Here is a 25,213-nt window from a genome sequence, read left to right on the forward strand (position 1 = left end):
AGTCCTCTTATGTGTTGTACTGTTGTTTGCTTCTACCATGGCAACAGTATCTTTCCCAATCATACAGTTAGATGCGCTGATAGGGGGTTCCAGTTCAAGAGGCTCAAGGTCAAGCTCATCTTGCCCAGCTTCTGGGTTTGTTAAGGAGGGATCCGGGAGGGTAGAGTGCAGCTTGGTAGTTGCCATATTCTTCAATTCGGAAGGAGAGGAAGCATACTGCTGAGTGGTGCCCTTCACAGTATTGATAACTGCATTCTCCTCACTTACCTCCTTTGATTTAGTTTCTATTGCTTTCATCTCCTTTGTTGTTATATCAGCCTTTGAGCCTGCCCCCCGTTAGACCGAAGCTGCTTGTTATCAGAGGTTGACAGTGCCCAGGAGCTATTTTCATTTTTGTTAAAGTTTTCATTTTCAAACTTTTTCTATCCTGGTTATCATTTGCCTCTTGCTCAAGGTTCTCCCCCGTCTCCCCTTTCTCCGATGTTTTACTTTTGCCCCCACGATTTTCCTTTCTTCTCTGTCAGTTCTCTGCTGTAAGGGAGCCTGATTGCCTGCTCATCTGCATCTGGGAGCTCTTAGCTTTAATCACCTTTGCCCCCCTGCCAGTCATTTTTAAATAAGCAGTCAGACAAATCCATCGCCTACTGCATATTACATCAATAAAGCAACGAGCAGCCGACAAGCCCACATCCTGTCTAAACCGCTGAAAGTCCAAAAGCATTCCCCTTGCGAACGGCCGCCTTCCAGGACTCACCATCCGACTCCCGAGCCTCGTCCCCACCGATGAAGAGTAGCGCCGCAGGCCGAAAGGCATCAGGGATCACAGACTCCTGGCCGCTCTGCCAATACCGAGGACGCTGGAAAACGGCATGCAGGCCCTCTGCGCCGCACTCCGCAGTCCGCCGACACAGCCTCTAGAGTTCGAGAAGGTAGGGAGCAACTGGGGAGCCTGGCCGCATCTTTCATTTCGTATTTAGTATCCCGTACAGTGCTAGATTATTTCTTTTATCATTTTTTAACCTAAGGGCGTTTGTAGGGACAGGTAAACAAGGTTAAAAGCATTTTTCTCTGGGGGTGAATCACGGAGCGTCGCGTTGATGTTATCCCTCAGATGCCATCTTCCTCGCGCTCTTGTTTTACACATTAATGTATTCAAAGAAATCTTTTTAAGCAAGCAACACTAGAAATGCTCAAGCCAACAACGGAAAGCGGGCCGGGGATATAGGCTAAAAAACTGCCCGGTCTCGGTGCGTGTTCCACTGCAATCGTCATCAGTAGGGATTGGAAACAGGATTTTTAAATTTCAGGGAGGAGTGATGTGGGGGGGTGGGGTAGAACAGCTTGAATGGAATCGAGGGTCAATTTAAAGGAGGAGTCCGAGAGGAACGAAGACTTCAAAGGAAGAACACGAACTGAGCGCGGAGAGAGAGGGCGGTGAGGTAGGGTGGTGGAGGGTAAGCACTCGTGCTTGAGGGAGCGAGGAGCGGCTTTTCAAAGGTGAAACAAGCACTACTTAATTAGCCCGCGAGTGGTGCGCGCGCCCTGGGGAGAGTAGTCTGCTCTTTTTCGAAGCACATACTCTTGCTTGTGGCGCGCCGCTGCTCACTCCCGCAAGGTGTGTGCCGCCATAAGCACGAGTATGTACTTTGAAAAAGAGCTGCACGACGGCTAAAGGTTTCCTATGCAACGCATGCGCGCTGCGTAGGCGAGATCTAAAAATGAGCACTCAGCAAGGACAGCATGATTTAAAAACAGAGGTTCAGTGTGAAAAGAACAATGTGAAAATGGCGAAACCAGCAGTTAGGGACCCACCCCATGCTGCGTGGGAGAATGTAAGTTCAGCAAAGAAAACAACAGGGACAGCACCTGCCGCCCATGAGCAATGTGTGGCACATTTCATCTTAAGAGGTTGAGAGAAGCAACCAAAAGGGAAGACAAGAAAGTGAGTATTGGGGAAGGTTCTGTCAATGGACTAGGCATCTGTTCATTCAACCTTCTAATGTGTTTTGGAAAAGAACGCTGGTTCTTCTCGATAACAAGTACAGCATCTTATCTCAAAGAAAGGTCAGATGTCAGAGAGACAGGCAACATGGCTGAAGATGTAGGAGACTTGAAATGCTGACATTAAATCTTTGGAGATTCTTCGACGTCCTGAGTTTACGCTTCAGAAACCTTCTATTTGCAGTGTTTCAAAAAAACAAATTAAGGTTCACCAACTGATGTTAAATTTAAACAATCAATAAAAAAATGAATATATTAAAAACTATTTTTGTAGTCCATTTTCAATGCATTACACTAAAACGGAATACATCCATAATCCTCATATTAACTTTTCTTCTTGCCCTTTGTTTGTTCGAAGTTAACATTAAACCCTGCTTGGATGTGTTAATTAAACATGCTACTATAAAGAACCAAACATGCAATTCTCCTTGTGGAAAATGTATTTATATGCATTTTGCTTTTCCTTATGATGTTTTAATACACCAAGCTCAAAGGACCCTTTCTAAATCCATCAGAAGTTACACAAGGGTGAAATAGCTATCTAGAAACTATCAAATAACTCTAATGAAGATGACTAGAGGGAGATTACCAACTCTAACGTCTGCAGTGTAAGAACAATTTTTTTTAAACTATATCTTTATTGATTTTGATGCGATACAATACTGTTTAGTAACAAGAGTATTTAAGTACGAACATAAAAGAAAAGGAGGAACAACAACAAAAATAAAGAATCAAACAAAACCAAACGTTCAGGTGATGGAGTTGGACAGTGATGGTCCCTCCTCACAGGATGGTAGAATACAACTTTGCCTGGGAACCTTGGGCAGAAGAGGAATAAGAACATAATCGGGGCTACACACCCAGGTGCCACATGGTGCTTATATGCGTGAGGCGCCACCTACCTGCTTCCTCAAACATGCACCAAAAGTCACAATTTGTCTCCCTTAGCTTGCATTTAACACCCAACTATTGTTTACACATCACTTGATAGTGGACCCGGGCCCGCCAGAACGGATCAAGCAGGCCCATCCTCTGAATCAGTTGCTCCTGATGAGCCCAACATCCTAGGTAACTGACCTTTCCTAATTAGATTGGGATTGAGCCATCCACCAACCCCCAGCTGATCCTTCACAACTTTAATTGTGTTTGTTTCTACCATGTCACATAATTTGTAACTTACATGCATACTGAGCTCAGTCGTATGTCTGAAGAGGTCCATGGTTTCATAACTGCCCACTGCTTCTGCAATAAGAGCCTAAAGAGAAGCAACAAAAGAGAAGCAACAAAAAAAAGAAATGTAATCCAGTATTTCAGCTAAGTATTCATGCGTGTGGTAATGGTACAACGCTCTATTAAAGTAATATGAAATTTAAAGAAAACAACGGATGAAGTTAATGGCATAGCAACTAGGATGCTCATATTCCTTCAATACTTCAGTGCTTTAGTGATGTATGACTGGGATCATCAAAATCATTGGGTGGGACCAAATGAGGAGTATAGGCACTTTCCGAAAAGAGTAGGCCTGGGCAAGGTAGAGACCCCACAAAAATGCTTGCCTACGTGCACACTTAATACACTTCCCATCATTCCTTTTTCCATGAAAATTTTTGAATAATGTAACATATGTAAAAATATAAAATAATGGAATTTCCATTTCCATCAAAATATTTGATAGGGTTTGGAAAGTAGGGGCATAAAAACAACATGTACAACAATTATGTTATATACCTGTACATTTAGGTCTTGGGCATTTGCATCTTTTATAAATTCACAGATTTATTGACTAATTCGTAATATTAGACTTGGAATTCACCAGAAAAATAAATGGAACCTGAGACTGGATTGCACAGATCATATATTAGACCTCTTTTCAACTGTCTGTGGAGCTGGTGTTTGTCCATATTCTCCTCCATCCCATGAATACTGACTTAACTAGACTGGTAGCATATAATACCTGTAAATACCTCCAGATTTGATAAAAGATGCCAGAGTAATACATTTCCAGGTAAATTACTACTTTGTTACCTGAGAAGTGGGTAAAGAGGTGCTTGGTCAACAAAATGAATAAGTTATTTACCTTCGGTAACCCTTTTCTGGTAGAGAATCTATCCAACTGCATAGATTTTGAAACTTTTGCTAGCAATTGCCTCATGCGCAGGCAGGTGGTGTTGTGAAACTCGACGCTGGATCTGTGGTATCAGGACCCAATATATGTGCCACCTGACCCGCTGGCATCAGTATGTTTCGCTCTCTGCCCACCCAATTGGACACTAAGCCAATGAATTAGAATATGACAGTGCGCAGACTTTCACATTTGAGATCTTATTAATGAATTTCACAGAATAGTGGAGAGTGGGTTAGTGAGGAATCTGCAGATAGATATGAGTCTCCATTAGAAAATGCATTACCAAATGTAATTAACTTGTTCTTCTGATAGCAACGTCTAAGCACAGATTCCTCTCCTTGTGAATAGATGCCAATGCAGTACCTCTCCCGATGGAAGGTCTGTAAAGTGACTCAGTCCAGGAAATCCTGCAGAACAGATCAGGAAAAGTGCTCGTCCCACAGGACCTGGCTGTCCAGGCAGTAGTGTTTCATGAACATGTGAAGGAACTCCCTCATAGCTGCCCGACAAATGTCCGAAACCGACATGCCACCTGCTCTCGCAGTAGTAACAGCTTTTACTGTAGTGGAAGGAGTGCATAATCCTTCTGGGGCTTACTTTTAACCAGCCCATAGCAGATTTTGATGTACAATATAAACCATCAAAAGTTCGCTCTCTTTTGCACTGTTTTGCCCTTAATAGGGGGTGTACTCACCCTAAGGAAGGGACACATTGGTCCAGACCTGCACAACCCTTTAAGCTCCCCTAAATCTAGCATTTAGCGAGAACCTTGCCTCTTCAGGTTCAAGGAGGAAAGAAGGGGGACTGAAAATCCATACTGACCCAGAAATACGAGGACAACTACTGTTTTGGCCCCAGCCCTACCGACCTGTCCACCTCCGAGCTGCCTACAGCAAAGAAATCGGCATGTCCAGTCCCCCCCAGAGCACAGAGGATCTGACCTGCACTCACTTTACAGACTGTGTCCCATGAGCACCGGATTTGCTCAAGAAAGACTCCAAGACCAGAATCCAGATTCAGGTGACTCCGCGATTCTGCACCACTCTGCACCCAACGCACATGGCCTGAGTTTGAGTGGCCCAACACTACGAGGAAGTCTCCCCGGTGATCCTGACCTGGGATCCGGTGATCCCTGACCTCCCTCAAGCTTAAAGCAGCCCCCTGCAGGCCCAACCTGAAGGGTACGCCCACCCGTGACCGGTGCTGGTAAGAAAACCCAACATTAGAAAACCCAACATTAGACAACCCTGCATCAGACGCCCTACGACCTTGGGTAGCCCAACCGAGGGTGTCCAGGCATTCCCCAAGAACCCAACCTTCGTCTCCAGCTGGTGGCCATCTGTAGGAAGTCTCCCTGCCCGAACCTGCAGCAAGTGAAGGTCTCCATTGAAAAGCACAGGGTCCCTGACGTCCTTTTGGCACCCTGCAACCAGCCGCCCTAGTGCCGCTGGTGGTGCAGCTCCTGAGCTAGTTGCTGGCCCCACCGAGTGGCCTGCTCGTAAGTAATCCCTAACCGAAGGCCCTCTTATCACCATTGACTAAAATTGGGCCCCTGAACTCTGCACCCGGCTGACCCAGTGCAGCTGGTGGTGCAACTCGAGTGCTTACCCAGACTTTGGGAAACCTTGGTCCTATCCTGAAACCTTCCACTTTTAAGACGTTTACTTACCTGCAAAACAGATAACCATTTTTTCCCATAGGAACCCATGTTATTAATTTTGGGACTAAAATGTTGTGTTGAACTGTTGTTTTGTATGGGAAAACAGAAACTAACTCAAAATCAAATGTATTGTGAGATCCTTAAGGGTGGTATCTAGGCAACCCAACCCAGTACTCAAAGTAATCTAAAAGTAACTAAAAAGTATTCCAAAAGTAATTACTTTGTAATTCTAACTGCTTTTTAAGATTATACCAAATGGTAACAATTGCAGATCCATCCTCAAATGCATTTCTGTGTAAAGGTTTACAATTTAAGTATATTTACCTATTTGTACCAAGTCCTGCTTGGTTCTAGAAATAAAATACAAGTATACATTTTTTTTTTACTTAGTCAATTGGTCTGGATTCTGTCTCTGAGTGTGTGCCTTCAGTCTTGATTGAGTGACTACAATATGAGTGAATACAATAAATGCTTAACACAACCTCTGCAGAAGCCTAACTGCTCGCCCACACTACCACAAAGAAAGCTGTTAGTACTTACCCAATTTAGCCTCTGCTATACCACTGGGTACTCCCTTGACTCTGTTCACACTATACTTTAATTTAGTCTAGTATATACAGAGTCAGCTTCCTACATGGGGTAATACGATGTAATAGAAAGAGTTATAATAGTCAACACGTGGAATTCCTATAGCCCAGTGCCGAGGACAACAATTTTTCATGTTATTTTTGTTCACTGGACAAGTAGCCCCGAGCATGCATCCTTTCGTTTCCAGTTTCTAGTACCTCAGGACAGATCTGTTGAAGAGAACTGTCTGCAAATAAAGCAAGATTTGTACCCATATTTATAAGGTGATCAAAACTGTATATATAGTTCACTAATGCAGTGTGTTCACCATTAGGGAGAGCTATCTATGAACCTGTAGTAAGCTGTGAGGTCAGCTTGCATTACTAACCGTGATTCCGGTGCAAAACGTTGTACACAAGCAAAATATAACAATTTGAAGCTACTTTAAGGCTCTCCGAAATGAATTCTTCCCGGTTATATGTAAAACACACAGAAGCCTGAAAGCAAGTGGCTTTCAAAATAAAATGTAAGCAAAACAATTCTGGGACTTGGAAAAAACGTTATCCTAAACTCTATTGAGCAACTTTAGATACTATTTCTCTGTGGCATCATTTAGTAAGAAGTAATTTGAAGCATGCCAATACTTATAATTCACGTTCATAATAGCTAGCCCATGATAATTAACCATTACTGTCATTTCTAATCCTTTTTGATGTGAGAAGTTGGAGAAGAGATAGGAGAAGAGTTGGGGAGTACCTTTGAACATGTGAGTTTGTGGGTATACACAGACTCACATGGTATTTCAATCCTGGAACTACTGCTTCCCACCCCTGTATAACAATTTGCGGAAAGCAATGATAGAATCCAGACCCTACTATAATGAGGGTACACAAACAAGTCCCATCATAAATGAAAAGCTCTTTAGATTCTGCTCTACTGTGCACTAATGTAGCCAACAAACCTGGTACTCTAAAGCAATAATTCTTACACTCAGGAACCTGAATCCACCTATAAATAAAAATAATTATGCGTTTTGAACGACAATTGCAATATTTTATTTCCATTCGTAAGACAAAATGCAAAATACCAATATACAAAAGCCAGCATTTGAAATTTTGGCTAAGCCAATGATGCAGTCAGAATGGTTCTGAAAGGAGTGTTTTTTTCCATCATTCCTCACCTGTCCAATCCAGCACCTGACGAAAGAAGGTTCGAGGGACTGGGCTACTTTGAAGGCTTCATGAGCTAGCTGAAATATAGAAAACAGAAACACAATTTAACAAAGGGTGTGCCAGTGACAATCATGTATACTGCTATTAATGGTGCACACACAGAGTAAGAAACTGGTAACTAATAACATGTTACTGTGTTCACTTGTGTCTAGCAGCATGGGACTTTTTTTTATCAAGTGTTAAAAAAACAGAAATCAATTTAACCAAGACACACAATGTTCTTCACAGTTACTATGATGCATCAAAATGACAATGCAATATTTGTTTTTATTGTAAAATACATAAACGACAATTTGCAAAGTGAAAATAAGTAAAAGGGAAGGAAACAGGATGAAAGATAACAAAATAGGCAACATTTAAATAGAAAGAAATGTGTCTACTTCAAACTCATCTCTTTCCCTACTGCGTGAAACTTAGCACCTATAACTTAATCAGCCGCCAAAGAAATATATGAGCGTAAACAAACTGCAATGAGAATGAATAATGCATGGGTCCTTAACATTACCTGTGCTTGGTGCAAAACTGCCAAATATAACAGAAATAGATGTGAAATATATGTTAGTGTAAGTATCAGTAGGAAAATGCTACTTACCAGTATGCATCTGTTCTTGGCATGTAGAGCTGCAGATTTGTATACTTTTGCATAGATTGCTATCTGGTGTTGGGCTTGCATGTTTGCAGGTTGTTTTTGTCCTGTAAGAAGTCTTTGTAGTCACGAGGTAGGTGACTCCTCCCTAGGGCGATAGTGCGCATGGGCATCAACTCCATCCTTAGATTGTTTTTGCCACAAAGGGTTACGATGGAGTAGTAATAAGTAGAAAGAGATGTCCATGTGTAATGTATCTAAATAAGATAGTACTGGAACAGATAGAGGTATCCGGGGAGGAGGGTGGGCGTAAACAAATCTGCAGCTCCACATGCCAAGAACAGAGGCATACTGGTAAGTAGCATTTTCAGTTCGAGGCATATGAGCTACAGATTGTATACTTTTGCATAGACTGTACAGCAGTTACCTCCTTAGTGGTGGCTACCTGTATCTGTTGCAGTGGTTTGAAAAAGTGTTCTTAATACAGCCTGGCCCACACTAGCTTGTTGTTTTGCCTGCACATCTACACAATAGCGTTTTGTGAAGGTGTGTGGTGTAGCCCAAGTTGCTGCTTTGCGGATGCCATCTAGGGGAATGTTCCCTAAAAATGCCATGGAAGCCCCTAGTTTGGGTGTGGAATGAGCACTAGGGGGAATGGTTAGTGTGCGTTTGGCTTTGATATAGCATATTTGGATGCATTTAACAATCCACCTTGCAATTCCTGCCTTTGAGATGGAAATGCCTTTATGAGGTGGGGAGAAAGCCACAAAGAGTTGTTTGGTCTTTCTAAAGGATTTTGTTCTTTCAATTTAGTAGAGTATTGCTCTTTTAACGTCTAATGTGTGAAGAGCTCGTTCTGCCACTGAGTCTGGTTGAGGGAAAAACACTGGGAGTTCAACAGACTGGTTGAGATGGAAGGCAGACATGACTTTGGGTAAAAATTTAGGGTTAGGCCTAAGAACTACTTTGTTATGATGGATTTGTAAAAATGGTTCTTGTATGGTTAATGCCTGGAGTTCACTAACTCTCCTGAGAGATGTGATAGCAACCAAAAAGGCTACCTTCCAAGTGAAGAACTGTAGTTTGAATTTGTGGAGAGGTTCAAAAGGGGGACCTATGAGTCTGGTAAGGACCACATTTAGGTTCCACACTGGAGAGGGCGGGACTCTGGGTGGGATTATTCTTTTAAGTCCTTCCATAAAAGCTTTGATAGCGGGCACTCAAAACAAAGACAAATGTTGTCTGTTTTGGAGATAGGCTGCTATGGCAGCTAGATGTAGCCTAATAGATGTACATGCTAGGTTACATTGTTGTAGATGCAAGAGGTAGCAGATAATGTTCTGAATAGAAACATCTAGTGGATTGATCTTGTTGTTTGTGCAATAAATGGCAAATCGTTTCCATTTTGCTGCATAGCATGCTCTGGTGGTAGGGCGTCTAGCTTCTTTAATGATATTCATACAGTCTGGCGGAAGATTTAGGTAGCCAAACTATAAGACCTCGGGTGCCAGATCGCAAGGTTTAGTTCATTGGAATCTGGATGTCTTATCTCTCCATGGTTCTGAGTGAGAAGCTTGGGTGAGAGCCGTAGTTTTTGATCAGGCACTACTGATAGTTCAAATAGGGTTGTGAACCATGGTTGTCGGGCCCATGTTGGAGCAACTAGGATCCTTGTGAGGGAATATTGTTTGAGTTTCCGAACCACTAACGGAATGAGTGGGAAAGGCGGAAAAGCGTAAGCAAATTTGCCTTACCAGTTCATCCATAGTGCATTGCCTTTGGACAATGGGTGTGGATACATGGACGCAAAGGTTGGGCATTTTTCGTTTTGGTGTGTGGCGAACAGATCTATTTCTGGGTGGCCCCACATGCGAAAGAATGGAAGAAGAACTTGAGCATGTAGTTCCTATTCGTGGATCTGTTGTGTCTGACGACTGAGCAGATCTGCTATCTGATTGTGTACACCTGGGAGGTGTTTTGCAAGGAGATATATGTTTTGCGGAATGGCCCATCTCCATATGCTCTGAGCTAAGTGTGAAAGCTGCAGAGTGTGTTCCCCCTATTTCTGTATGTAGTACATTGCTATCATGTTGTCTGTACGGACCAGGACAGCTTTGCCTAGGAGGTGGAGTTGAAAAGATTTTAACGCTAGGAAGATTGCTAACAATTCCAGCTAGTTTATGTGGAATTGTCTTTGTTGGGGGTTTCATATGCCCTGGATAGTATGGGTTTGAAGATGAGCTCCCCAGCTGGTGAGCGATGCGTCTGCCGTAAGCACTGTCTCTGGAACCGGGTCGAGGAACGGCCACCCTTTGGAAAGGTTTTGTGTGTTCCACCACTGCAGAAAGCAATGGGTGCGGTCGTCCACCAACACCAGATCTGTTAGCTGACCTTGAGCCTGGTTTCACGGACGCGCTAAACATTCCTGTAATGGACGCATTTGGAGTCTTGCATAAGGGATGAGGAGAATGCAGGAGGACATCATCCCGGTTAACTGCATGAACACTCGCACTGGTAGTGAGTGTTGGGGCTGAAATATTTGGATTAGAGCCTGTATGGCGCTTACCCTGACTAGATTGGGGTATGCTAGAGCTTTTGAAGTGTCTATTGTAGCCCCTAGGTATTGTTGTATGTTGGACGATTGGAGATGGGATTTGGCGAGGTTTATTGTAAATCCCAAGCTGTGAAGCAGTTGAATGGTCTTGTTTATGAGTTGCAGACAGTTGCTGTGTGATTTGGCATTTATGAGCCAGTCGTCCAGATAAGGGAAGACATGAATGTGCTGTCTTCTTAAGTGGGCTGCAACTACTGCAAGGCATTTGATGAAGACTCTGGGTGCAGTAGTGACCCCGAACGGGAGGACTTTGAATTGGTACTGCTGACCATCTTCCACAAATCTGAGATATTTCCTGTGAGCGGGGTGAATGGGAATATGGAAGTAGGCATGCTTCAGATCCAGAGTGGAGAAAAAGTCGCCCTGTTGAAGTAGTGGAAGCACCTGTTGGAGAGTGACCATGTGGACGTGGTCTGACTGAATATAGAGGTTTAGTGGCCTGAGGTCCAGTATGGGCCTGAGAGAGCCGTCGTTCTTTGGAATTAGGAAGTAGAGGGAGTAAATCCCTGTGCCTTGATGAGGCAAGGCGACTGGTTCTATTGCATATTTCTGTAATAGAAAGAGAACCTCTTGTTTGAGAAGTGTTAGATGTTGTAAGGACATCGGGTGCTGCCTGGGAGGAATGTTTGAGGGGAGGGGGTGGGTAGAAGTGAGTTCCAGGCAATAACCATACTGGATAAATTGTCTTACCCACTTGTCTGTTGTAATGAAATTCCAGACAGGTAGGAACTGTGAAAGACGTCCTCCGACAGGAGTGGAATAAATCGGGGGGAAGTGGAGGAAAGTCACTGTTTAGTGGTAGGGGAGGTGCGGCTGTTGTTGCCGCGACCGCTTCCCTGATTATTGTTGCCGATGTATCCTCCGCGAAAGTATCCTTTGGGGGATATTTGAGTGGGGCTTTTGTAGGAGAAAGAGGGCTGGTCTGAACCCGTGGTTTTTGGGCCGGCTCTGTAGAAAGAGCGGCAGATAGAGCCTCTAGGGTAAGGGAACTGTAAGGACCCAATAGACATAGCAGTCTCGGTGTCCTCCATCTTTTCTAGGGATGTGTCAACTGTAGGCCTGAAAAGATGCTCCTGATCTAACGGCTGGTTTAAAATAGCAGTCTGAACCTCCTGCTTGAATCCGGGGGAAATCCGGAGCCAGGCGTGTCTGCGCAACAAGACACTAGTATTGACTGCGCGAGATGCGGTATCGGCTGCATCCAACGCACATTTTATTGAGGTGTTGGTAATTAATTTGCCCTCTTGGATAAGATTGTTGGCCTCTTGCTTGTACTGGACAGGAAGGCGTTCCATGAGCTTTTCAAGCTCGTTGTAGTGGGCTCTGTCGTATCTGGCCAATAAAGCTTGGGCATTGGCGATACACCAATGGTTTGCGGCCTGTGACGCGATGCGTCAATTAATTTGGATTCCTTATCAGGAGGTGGGGTGTCGCCTGTACCCTTTGAGTTTGCCCGCTTGCGTACATTAGTTACCACAAGGGAATCCAAGGGGATCTGACCTTTAATATAAATTTGCCCATTAGGTGCTGCCTTGTATTTTTTATCCACCCTGGGGTTGACAACCCTGGCTCTGATTGGGTCCTTAAAAACTTCTGGGGCATGTTTTATCAAGCCTTTTAACACTGGCAGGGTGCTTCTTGTTTTTTGTGAGAGTGCAAAGGTTTCTAACAAAAAATCTTCTTCTAGGGGGTCGGAGTGTAAGGGGACCCCATGGTATTGGGCAGCTCTGGTGATTAGTTGCGCAAACCCAGTGTTGTCATCTGGTGGCGATGGATAGACATCAGGGTCATTATGTGGGTCGGGGTCTGTATTGTAGTCCTCCCAAGTGTCTACTTTATGTGGTATGGTATGTGACTCATCATTATCATCCCCCTATGGATCTGTATCCCCCACCTACGTCATCGTCAGCATCTGATGTGTGAGGTGAAACTATAGGTTGTGGGGAGTGTGGCGGAGAAATCAATAAGTGTGAATTAACTGAAAGAGGAGAAGGAGGTAGGGGGTGTTAGTGTCCATGTCCTGTCTCTTGGGAGGTATAGAAGGGTCCTCTGAAGTGTTCAGTTTCCTCTTTTTTGGAGGCTTGGCGACTAGTTTGCCCGTGTTTGGATCAATAAACAACGTTTTTTGTTTTGAGTCCGAAAAATCAGGCTGAGTGGGTAAAATGAGCCTTCCTTGGACGGAGTCTGTGAGTATTTTTTCGGCTCCGAGGCTTTTTTGGGCTCTGACGACTTTTTGGAGTCCGAGGTCTTTTTCGGCTCCGACGACTTTTTGGAGTCCAAAGCCTTTTTTGGCTCCGAATATTTCTCCGGTTCCGAGTCTTTGTCTTTAGCATGCTTCGACGCCGAGAGCTTCGACGTCGACGAAGTCTTTGCCTTGTGGCTTTGGTGCCGGGGAGGACTTCCCGGCGCCGGAATGGGGTTGACTCAAGCCCGAGGCGGAAGGCTTATGATTCGGTTTCATAGCCGCGCCCAAGGGCAGGGCGTCTGAAGAATGTTGTCGGTGTCGACCCGAGCCGGAGGCCTTTGGTTTGTTTTTGGGGAGAGGAGTTTCGGTACTCACGGACCGCTGAGCCGGGGTGACTGTCCCCTCTTCAGCATCGGAGTCATCAGCTTTGGAGATGTGGATGTCTTCTTCGTCACCCGATTGTTCCGGCTGGATTTCGGGATTTGCTCCGAAGACGTCCGGAATCGAGCTGCTTCAGCAAGACATTTCGTGGCGTCGAACCAGATGATCAAGGATGGTTTTCTTTGATTTGAACGATGCACAGGCCTTGCTGTTCTTTTCTTCATGCTCCGGGGAGAGGCAGAGATTGCACACCTCGTGCAAGTCTGAGTGTGGGAACTTAGCACCACACCGGGGCATTTTTTGAAAGGAGTCCTTTCCATTGACTGCAGGCGTGGTCGGCGCAGAGAGGCCCAATGGCCCGCGCCAAAAATGGAGATCGAAAAGTTTGTTTTGAAGATGCGCGTCAAAAAGGGAAACGCGATCGTGACCATACCGTCGAGTGGAGAGAATTGCGCGTCGAAGGGGGATTCGAAACTGATATCGACCCAGAGCGCAGCAACATACATCCGAACCCGATGGCTGGAAAAAACAATCTAAGGATGGAGTCGATGCCCATGCGCACTATCGTCCTAGGGAGAAGTCACCTACCTCGTGACTACAAAGACTTCCTCCAGGACTAAAACAAACTGCAAACATCCGAGCCCAACACCAGATGACGATCTATGCAAAGGCATACAATCTGCAGCTCATATGCCTCAAACATATTGTTAAACTAATGAACGAGTTACTTACCTTTGGTATCGATATATCTGTAAGAGACATACATTAGTTATAGATTGCTTACCTTAGAATTTCCCCAGGCGTCAGACTGGATCAGGAGGATTTTTCGTCAGCAGTACCCCTGCGCGTCGAAAGGGGGCGTCGGTCGGCTCTGCGTTAGTCATTGGTGTCGTGGTTGCCGAGATGACGTCGCAGTAGCTACTTAGACGCAGCCCTTGCGTGCTGACATCAGTTCTTTACACAACATTCCACGCCAGAAATGCAGAGCAATGCAAGACACTGACCACTACGGCAACAAAACAAGGGCCCTGAAAATTATCCCCTGGGGCTAGAAGTCAGTTCGCAGAACGGGAAGGATGGGTGGGGCGGTAAGGAATCTATAACTGATCTAGGTCTCTTGCAGATTGAATATGCTACTTACCAGTATGCATCTGTTCTTGGCATGTAGGGCTGCTGACATTCATATCTGTGCATAGATCGCCGCCTAGTGTTGGGTCCGGATGATTGCAGATTGTTGTCCTGGAAGAGTCTTCGAAGTATCACGAGATAGGTAGCTCCTCCCCTGGACTACAGTGCGCATGGGCATCCTCTCCATCCTTAGATTGTTTTTTCGCCATTGTGGCAGTGATGGAGTAGATACAGTAAGTGATGACCATGCTATACAGTAATTCTGAGTGCTGCAGCCGCTACAGGCGCCGGGGAGGAGGGTGGGCGATATGAATGTCAGCAGCCCTACATGCCAAGAACAGATGCATACTGGTAAGTAGCATATTCAGTTTGAGGCATGTGGGCTGCTGAATTCATATCTGTGCATAGAATACATAGCAGTACCTCCTATTAGCGGCGGCTACCAGTGCCAGCTGCAGCAGTCTGAAAAAGAGTTTTGAGAACAGCCTGTCCTACAGCTGCTTGCTGTCTTGAGTGTACATCTACGCAGTAGTGTTTGGTAAATGTATGTATAGTGGACCATGTGGCTGCTCGACAAATTTCGTGTAAAGGGATGTTTCCTAGGAAAGCCATGGATGCCCCTAACTTTCTTGTTGAGTGGGCTCGTGGGGGAACCGTTAATGTGCGTTTAGCTTTGTGATAGCAAATCTGAATGCATTTAACGATCCATCTGGCTATTCCTGCTTTGGAAATTGCGTTGCCTTTGTGTTGTGGAGAGAAGGCAACGACGAGTTATTTAGTTTTTCTAAAATTCTTTGTCCTGTCAATATAGTACATGAGAGCTCGCTTTACATCTAGTGTATGGAGCATTCTTTCCGCGACATTTTGCGGATTTTGGAAGAAAACGGGCAGTTCGATAGTTTGATTAATGTGGAATTGTGATATGACCTTGGGCATGAACTTGGGGTTGGTGCGTAGGACAACCCTGTTTGAGTGGACCTGAATGAATGGCTCCTGAGTGGTTAGTGCCTGGAGTTCACTAACTCTCCTTAAGGAAGTGATGGCAACCAGGAAAGCCACTTTCCAGGTGAGGAATTGAATCTCACATGAATGGAGAGGTTCAAAGGGCGGACCCATCAGTCTGGTGAGGACCAAGTTGAGGTTCCACACCGGTGCTGGTGGGTGTCTTGGGGGAATTACTCGTTTAAGACCTTCCAAGAAGGCTTTGATGGCAGGCACTCTGAATAAAGAGAGGTGCTGCCTGTTTTGGAGGTAGGCTGCTATTGCTGTTAAATGGATACGTATTGAGGTGTATGCCAGATTGCATCTGTATAGGTGTAAGAGATAGCAGATTATGTTCTGAATGGATGCGTCTAGCGGATTAATGTCATTGTTGTTGCAGTAAATGACAAACCTCTTCCATCTAGCTGCATAGCAAGCTCTGGTAGTGGGTCTCCTGGCCTCCTTGATGATCTCCATACAGTCAGGTGGCAGGTTTAGGTAGCCAAACTCTAAGACTTCAGGAGCCAGATTGCCAGGTTCAGCTGTTGCGGATCTGGGTGCTGAATTTCGCCATGGTTCTGCGTCAAAAGCGCAGGTTTGATCCGCAGCCTTTGATGCGGCACCACAGAAAGTTCCAGAAAGGTGGTGTACCATGGCTGACGCGCCCACGTTGGAGCAACCAGGATGAGTGTTAGTGAGTGCTGTTGCAGTTTGCGTGCCACCAGCGGTATTAACGGCGCTGGGGGAAAAGCGTACGCAAATCTGCCGGACCAGTTCATCCATATCGCATTGCCCTGCGACAGTGGATGTGGGAACCTGGCGGCAAAGCTTTGGCATTTTGCGTTTTCGTTTGTGGCGAATAGGTCTATCTCTGGATGACCCCACTGCTGGAAGTACGGTTGGAGTACTGATGGGTGTAGCTCCCACTCGTGCATTTGGCGGCTGTGTCTGCTGAGCAGATCCGCCATTTGGTTGTCCTTGCCGGGGAGGTGTTCCGCCATGAGGAATATGTTCCTTTGAATGGCCCACTTCTACATGCTCTGAGCCAGATGAGACAACTGTGGAGAGTGTGTTCCTCCCTGCTTCTGTATGTAGTACATGGCAGTCATGTTGTCCGTCCGGATCAACACGACTTTGTTGCAGAGGTGTACTTTGAATGCCTTCATGGCTAGGAAGATTGCCATCAGTTCCAGAAGGTTGATGTGCATCTTCTTTTGTTGTGTTGTCCATAGTCCCTGCACTGTGTAATTGAGTACATGAGCTCCACATCCCTGGAGAGACGCGTCCGCTGTCAGTGTGATTTGTGGAATAGGCTCTTGGATTGGTCGGCCCTTGCAAAGGTTTTGTGGATTCCACCAATGCAGAGAGTTGTATGCCCGACCGCTCACCAACACTAGGTCTTTTAGTTGCCCTTGAGCCTGATTCCATTGACGTGCTAAGCACTCCTGAAGCGGGCGCATATGTAGTCTCGCGTGTGGGACTATGAAAATGCAGGAGGCCATCATGCCTATCAACTGCATGAACACTCGCGCCGGAAGGGAGTGTTGAGGTTTGAATTTTGAGATCAGCAGTTGCATGCTGTTGATTCTCACTAAAGTTGGCTGAGCCGTGGCAGCCAGAGTATTGATTGTCGCGCCTAAGTACTGTTGTACGTGTGCAGGTTGGAGACTTGATTTTGGGTAATTTAGTGAGAATCCCAGATTGTGAAGAAGGTGAATGGTGTGGGAAATGTGGGTGGCACATTGTTGTGCTGACTTGGCCTGAACTAGCCAGTCGTCCAGATAAGGGAAGACGTGAATGTTTTGTCTTCGCAGGTGCGCGGCCACTGTTGCCAGGCACTTGGTAAAGACCCTGGGTGCTGTTGTTACTCCGAAGGGGAGAACTTTGAACTGATAGTGAGTCCCTTGAATCGTGAATCTGAGGTATTTCCTGTGTGATGGGTGTATGGGTATGTGGAAGTATGCATCCTTTAGGTCTAGCGTAGCTAGGAAATCTCCCTGACCGAGGAGTGGGAGAACCTGCTGGAGGGTGAGCATATGGAAATGCTCCGACAGAATATATAGGTTTAGGGGTCGCAGGTCTAGAATAGGTCTGAGCGAGCCGTCCTTTTTGGGGATCAAGAAGTACAGAGAGTACACCCCTGTGCCCTGCTGGTCGATGGGCACTACTTCTATTGCCCCTTTTGCGAGCATAGCGATCACTTCCTGCTGGAAGTTCGGCTGACATAGGACGGTGCTTTGGTGGTATGTTGGGTGGAGTGGAAGTTAGTTCTAGACAGTACCCGTGCTGGATGATGTCCCTGACCCACCTATCCGTGGTGATGTTCTTCCACGCGGACAGGAACAGCTGGAGTCGTCCCCCGACAGGTGTTATGTGGTCGGGGGGTAAGGAGAGGGCGTCACTGTTTGTTCTTTGGGGAGGACCTGGTGTTGCCATAACCGCGTCCCCTGCCCTTGGTGCTGGATCCACGATATCCACCCCTGTTGTTTTTGTCATAGGTGCTTTGTGTGCTACCTTTAGTATACTGTTGTTGTGACCCCTGACCCCTTGACGTTCCCCTATTTCCGGTGCGACGAAAGGAGCCACTACGAAATTGTTGCGTTTGTAGAGCCCCCATAGACTTCGCAGTGTCAGTGTCTTTCTTTATTTTTTCTAGGGTAGTGTCAACGTCTGGGCCAAATAAGAATTCTGTGTTAACTGGTAAGTTCAGGATATTGTTTTGGATCTCGGGTTTGAAGCCTGAGATGCGTAACCAGGCATGGCGTCGCAGCATGACACTTGTGTTTATTGCCCTGGCCGCTGTGTCAGCTGCGTCTAGGGCGCATTTTATGGATGCATTAGTGAGGAGTTGTCCTTCTCTAATGAGGAGTTCCGCTGACTCTTTATACTCCTCTGGTAGATGTTGGAGCAGTGACTCCAGCGTGTCGTAATGTGACCTGTCATAACGTGCCAGGAGTGCCTGTGTATTGGCAATGCGCAGGATATTCGCTGCTTGTGCTGCAATGCGTTTGCCCGATGTTTCAAGTACTTTTGACTCTTTGTCTGGGGGAGGAGCATCACCAGTCGTTTGCGAGTGGGCTCTTTTGCGAGCGTTGGCAACCACCATAGAGTCTAATGGCAACTGACCCCTAATGTATTTAGGGTCACCGGGTGCAGGCTTATATTTCTTTTCAATCCTGGGGTTTAACACTCGGGCTCTTGTGGTGTCCTTGAAAATGTCTTTGGCAGGTTTTAGAACCCCTTTTAGCATGGGCAGAGTTTTGACAGTCCTTTCTGAAGAAGCGAAAGTGTCAAGCAGGAAGTCTTCCTCAATGGCGTCAGAATGTAGCTCCACCCCATGATGAGCAGCATCCCGTTCGATGAGGGCATTAAATGCGGCCGTGTCCTCTGTAGGAGACGTTTTTACGTTGTAGAGTTGCGCATCTTGAGTATGTGGCGCGACACCTTGGTCTGTGGGGTCATCCCACGCCTGATCAGGGTCTTGTAGTGGTTCATCGGGATCTACGCCCCCGGGGTAGATGGTATCCTCTCCGCCATATTCCTGCATTGCGTCCGATTCGGAAGGCGTAGGAGAAAAGGACTGCGGATCTAAGTGGAGGGGTTGGAAGTGTTCTTGTAGCACTGGTTCCCGCTCCGCCGGCAGCTTGCGTTTAAGAGGAATTTTGTATGGCACCTCTTTCCTGATTGGCGTTATTTTGCGCTTGTGGAGCATTAACCTGCCAGTGTCTGCGTCGATAAATTGCGGCCCCGAAGAATCTTGTTGTGTTAGGCCAGAGGTGGTGGACTGTGTGTGGAGGACACGTGTCCGAATTTAAAATAGTTTCGGTGCCGATGTCGGTGGCAGCCCAAATGTAATGTTGGTGGGCTCCGAGTGCACTCTACAGGGTGAGGTAGTGTCGGGACCCGAGATAGAGTGGAGGGCTTCCCGGTCACGGATGCGTTGTAGAGATGCAGAGACCTGCTGCACAGCAAACTCAGATGGTGGTTTGGTGGGCACCTTGGTAGTAGACGTCGAGGCCGGCCCCGACTTTTTTGTCGGAGGGGGGTCACTGGTCTGAAGGGATGCATCGACAGTCGACGTAGTCGAGGACTTATTCGGCATCGGTGCTTTAGGCGTGGACGTAGACGGGGCGGCCATCTTGACTGCGGAGGTTACGGCCTTCGGTGTCGGCGCCGAAGGTCTCGGTGCCTTGTGGTGCCCGAGGGCGCGCTTCTTCTGTGTGTCGACCGCATCTGCTGCGGTGAGCTCGGCGCCGAAGTCTCTTTGTACGCGGTCCGAGCCGACGACTTTTTTCGGCGCCGGGGCAGTGAATTGTTTCGACGCCTTCGATCCAACCACCACCAGTTTCACTTTCGATTTTAAAGGGACTGGAGCGATGGATGTTTTTGGGTTTAATAACCCGGTCGTCTTCGGTAATAGTGGCTCTTGCAGAGTGTTCGAGGCCGGACCGGAAGGTGGGGCCGAGGAACCATGTATTAGGTCTTGGGTAAGGCCCGAAGGCGATCCCTCGACCGGAGCCTGATGACGACGTACAGTTTCGGCCTCCGTTTCAACGGATTGGCCTAGCTCTTCGGGAGAGCTGTCTTCTTCGGCCCCGTAGGCTTCGTCGAAGTCCCCTACCTCGTCGACGGTTTCTTCACGTCGAAAGATCACTTCATCCTCGTCGTCCGATTGGGAATCATGTTCTGAAGCGGGGCTAGAGACTACTTCTTCCACGCTCTCGGCGTCCTCGTCCTCGGTGCTGAATATATTGGTGGGTGCGGGCGCTGCTTGCTGCGCCTCGAGTCTAGCAGCCCGTCGGTTCCGTAGAGTCTTCTTGGATCGGAACCATGCACAGGCCATGCATTTCGATTCGTCGTGATCCGGCGAGAGACATTTATTACAGACTGGGTGGACGTCGATATGAGGGTACTTGGCGTGGCATAACGGACACCTCTTGAACGGAGTCCTTGATTCCATCGTCGATGGAGCTTCGAAGTTTTGGACCAAATCGGTACGAAAGTCGAAAGATGGTGTGGAGCACTAAAGCTAGTAGTCGACACCGAACGGTAACTGTACCGACGAAAACTATAGGCCTTTTGGCCTAAAACTAAGTATTCCTAAGTTGAGCTAAGATAGTTACATCCGAACCCAATGGCGGAAAAAAACAATCTAAGGATGGAGAGGATGCCCATGCGCACTGTAGTCCAGGGGAGGAGCCACCTATCTCTTGATACTTCGAAGACTCTTCCAGGACAACAATCTGCAATCATCCGGACCCAACACTAGGCGGCGATCTATGCACAGATATGAATTCAGCAGCCCACATGCCTCAAACATACAGTTACCGGAGGCAAGTAACTTGTTCATCTGAAAGAGACAATTAGTTATATATTCCTTACCTTAGAATAGATACCCCAGCAATACCAACCCTGGAGGTGGGTCTGCGAACCAAGTTCACACCAGAAAGTCATGGAGAACAGAACGGCCAAAGAAGCTGTCTCTCCGAACTTGGCTGTCCAGGCAGTAGTGTTTCGTGAACGTGTGCAGAGATGTCCACGTAGCTGCCTGACAGATGTCATTGAGGGGTGGTCACTGTTGTCGCCCTGGTGTGGGTGTAGCGGCCCAACAGACATGAGGTGTTTACCGACTGCAGTCCCAAGCTGGAAGAAGAAAACATCTTCGTCCCAAGGTGGTCCAGGTTTTGGATTCCCAATCAGGAGGTGTGTTAGGGAATGTGCCTTTGGATGTAGAGGCTTGGACCACCAAGCTCTCAGGGGAGGGGTGTTGGGAGAGGAGAGAGGTGTCGCCCAGAGCCGGGCGGTGATGTCGGGCAATCATCCTATCCACAGGAGCTCCTGTGTTGGGCCTGGCCCAGGTGCCCAAAAGGATGTCAGTGAGGGCTTCATTCGAAGAGCTTGCAGCCGGTTGAAACACCTCGGTCAGGAGGTTAGTACTGACCGCCACCGTAGGTACCTTGAGGTTGAGAGCCTCGGCCGCCCTACGCAACACCACTGCATAAGACGCTCCCTCCTCCTTAGCCACGGTGGGAGGAGACAACATGCCAAGGTCTGGGGAGGTATCCAGTCCACTGATATCCCCCAACTCCTCACACCAGTCTGGATCATATTCTAACTGGTCAGGTAAAGGGTCTCCAGACCCTTCCCAGTCCTCCTCACCCTCCACTGGCTGCCAATCTGGCCTAAAAGAACCAGGGTGGAACAAGGGCACACAAAGTACCCGTCGGCGCCGGATCCGGCGTCGGTCAACGTCAGTCCTGCTCCGAGTCCATGTCGGGCGGAGGTCGGGGTCGACGACGGCTGGGGACACAACCGGCGTCGGCTGCGGACATAGTGCCGTTGGAGTCAGCGCAGGGGGAGGCGTGGTCAGGTCGATCGGCACCGATCTGGATCCAGGCCTGGATCCAAGGGGGCCCTGCGGGGCCAAAGCAGCCGGCGTGAAGGCCCAGGGCCCCGAGCTGAGTCTGCGGGGCCTGCAGGTGTGCCGGCAGAGTCAAGCTGTCCAAAGATGGCATGCATCGCTTCGTGGAAACTCCGTAGCTGGGCAGGGGTCGCAACGGGTCCCGGGAAGGGAGGGAAACCCGGAGTGGACCCGACAGGCTCCGCACGCGGAGCCACGGAAGGGGTACCACCCGCATCCCTCATCGCATCGCATGACGGACGGGGAGAAGTCGAAGAGCAATGATGCCTCTTCGACTTCTTCTTGTGCTTCGACTTACCTGAGGAGTGCGAAGACTAGGAAGAAAACTGGTAGTGGAGGCTCCGCGACCGGTCCCTCGACCTCCCACGCGACCAGGACCTCAAGCAGTGCTGCGCGGAGCGGACTATCGGGCCTTGAGAAGCTTTCGGGACCGCTCCCGCAAAGACTTCCGATTCATGGTCCAGCAGTCGGAACATGACTTGGAGTTGTGGTCGGGTTCCAGGCAGAACAGGCACACGCGGTGCGGATTAGTCACCGACATCAACCGTTGGCAGGAACCGCAAGCCTTGAAACCGGGCATTCCGATGTGCACCAGGAGCCGAAGACAAAAAAAACGACGTCGACAAAAGTCGGCAAAAAGTCAGTCAAACAGTGACTGGAGGTACTGCTCTCTTCGGATCTGCGCTGGCTGGCACGGAAAAAGAAAGAACTGACGTCAGCGCCTGAGAGCAGTGTCTAAGTAGCTACCGCGATGTCATCCTGGAGACCACGACAACAACGACGAACACAGTGCCTCCTGCTGACGAAACATTCTGCGGATCCAGTCTGACGCCTGGGGGTAATTCTAAGGTAAGGAATCTATAACTAGTTGTCTCTTTCAGATGTATAGATTCTATTAAACTGCCGGGGCTTATAAAACTATTCTTTCAAATATGACTGCAAAAAATCTTGGTCGCTTTTGCAGCTCGGTATAAAATATTCAAATACTTCCAATAGCCTTCTTGTTAATAATGCCTGCTCCTCGTCGTCTTATTCAATAAAAGGACTTCTGGATCTATTATCACTTAGAAGCTGCAGTCTAGAAGTTTTGGGGTACTTGTGGAACGAGGCGTCCGAGGCATCGCCTGTTTGATTAGTGAAGTCGATTAACAGATCTTCCATCGTCAATACAATAAGTAATATTACTTAAGGCACAACTGTTGAATGACTCTCTTTCACTTTACTTTAATAGCACATATGTCCTACGCAGTACAAAATCATAGGAAAATTAGCTGTCAAGGTACGAAAAAGTAAATATGATGCAGGGAAGGAAAACACATTTTTCAAGAAAATACAGAAAATGTTAAGAGGATGAGCAAAAGCAACACAGGACAAACATTCCAAGGCATAGCGATGTTGAGAGACAAAGAACAGCAACTAAACCGGTCACAGTGGGTTGGTGGTGACACTAGAAAAGCACCATATTTAGAGTTGGGAATAGGGTAGGTGGGTGGTAAATGGTGGTATTTACACCAAACATGGCAAAACGTCAATAAGGTGACTGCTTTCAACAATCACTGCAATGACAAGCGCGAACCAAACCGTTTTCTCCTACAGCAAATAGGTCCATCAGATCAGTAGAAAAACATGCTGCAAATTATTTCAAAACACTAATGCCGGTCAGACATTGAACAGAGATGGGTTCAATAGGCAGTGCATTGAAGGATTAAGTTGAACTACATTATGAAATGAGAAATACTTCTATTTTGCATCATTGTGCTGGTTCTTAACGATCTAATCGCCTGTATCTCTTTTTATTTTTAAGCCTGTCTTTTGTTTTGTTTTTTAACCTTATTTCACTTTTTAGGTCTTGACTACAATCTGCTTTCCTGTCTTGTTGGCAAGACCTACTGTTTCAACATAGCACATACTTAGAGTGAGCTTAAGGTCAGCCCTTTGCTTGTGATGCTTATGATTAGATGGCTTTGTTGTCTAGACTTCCTTCCTATTCTTGTGCTTGTCACGCCCAGAAGCATTTCAATGTCACTGTGTTTAGACACGATGTGTTGCATTCACATCTGCATACCTGAAATGGTAAGCATGGTGCCAGGACATGCAGGTCTTCTCCTGCCATTACTGGGGCACTTGAGATCGGCTCCATGAAAATGCTGCGGCTAATACAGGCGACTGAATATTCCTGGTCATTAGGGAGCTTTTGCTTCGTTCTGGCATCTCCTGTTCCTTATCTGCAAACGTGGCAGCAGTGTAATGCTTCACGCGTACTCACCTTGAGGAACACGTTTCCTCTCTCTATCCCGCAACCAATAGTTAGGTTTTAGAACTGCAAGCCCTACCTCCTCCCCTCCATCTATCCGGTTCCCATGCTCTCTCCTCAACTCTTGCCGGTTTCAAGGGCATGGGATGTAGGAACTTGTACTTCCTTTTTTTCTCTGCAGCTTCGGGTGTGCAGCATTATACAAGGAATGAAAATCCTTTCTTCGGAGAAAGGGTCTCTCACCTGCCCAGATATGAAAATAAACTGTCCCCTCACTACAAGTTTGACAGACGTACGTTTCTCATCAAAGAGAATATCCCAGGCAAGAGTCACCCAGCTGGAAGAAAGCAGGATGTGGTTTGGGAGGCTAATGGATGTTTTTCTTTATCAGTGAAAAAGATACAAGGATGCTGGGAATGGGTGGGTACCTCCTCCTTTATGTTTTTAAACACATTATTTGGAGTCACTGACATTTCGAACTGAAGAGCTTTATCTCGCGCCCACACGCACATTACTGAACAGCTCAGTCGGGCCTGCTACAAATCCTATTTGTTCCAATGTATTTGACCTGTACAAGGCCTGCTATATTAATGGCTAAAAAGCATAATAAACAATCAAGATTTTATTAGCATGAATAAAAGTCAATACACACGAAGCCTTATCATGAAATGTCACTAGGAACCGACAAAGGGACAATTAGAATAATTGTGAGGTTTCATGGGCACCACTCAGGAAGGACGGGAAAGGGAGAGTAACAAAGGTAAGAACTATGTAGAACAAGTTACTTACCTTCTGTAACACCTTACCTGGTAGAGACTTATCTAGCAGCAGATTCTTTACCGTAGAATTATCCCCATGCGTCAGACTGAATCCAGAAAGTTTTCATGAGCAGTTCCACTGCATGTCGATAGGTGGCAGAGTTCGGCTCTGCGTGGCTTTACCGTCTGCGCCGGAATCGACGTGCACAGTGCCTGTATAGGCGCCACCCCAGGGCGCTGATGTCAGTTTTCGCAACTTTCTACACCAGAAGCACGCAGCCACAAAGCACACTGACCACTGGTGTAGAAAAATAGGAACC

The 25,213-nt window shown here is 47.0% G+C and overlaps 1 protein-coding gene across 2 annotated transcripts in view; it reads right to left on the minus strand.

Annotated features, from left to right (window-relative positions):
* The window catches only part of SKIC3 (SKI3 subunit of superkiller complex), a 1,406,584-nt gene that overhangs the window by 747,886 nt on the left and 633,485 nt on the right, over nucleotides 1-25,213 (minus strand). For both annotated transcript variants that reach the window (XM_085632495.1, XM_085632494.1), the window contains exons 24-25: nucleotides 7,534-7,602; nucleotides 3,182-3,256 (exon numbers count right to left, since the gene is read on the minus strand). In XM_085632495.1, the coding sequence (XP_085488621.1) occupies nucleotides 3,182-3,256; nucleotides 7,534-7,602 (144 nt within the window). The remainder of the gene's footprint in view (nucleotides 1-3,181; nucleotides 3,257-7,533; nucleotides 7,603-25,213) is intronic.

Source organism: Triturus cristatus, chromosome 2_1, assembly GCF_964204655.1.
Source record: "Triturus cristatus chromosome 2_1, aTriCri1.1, whole genome shotgun sequence".
Lineage (NCBI taxonomy): Eukaryota > Metazoa > Chordata > Amphibia > Caudata > Salamandridae > Triturus > Triturus cristatus.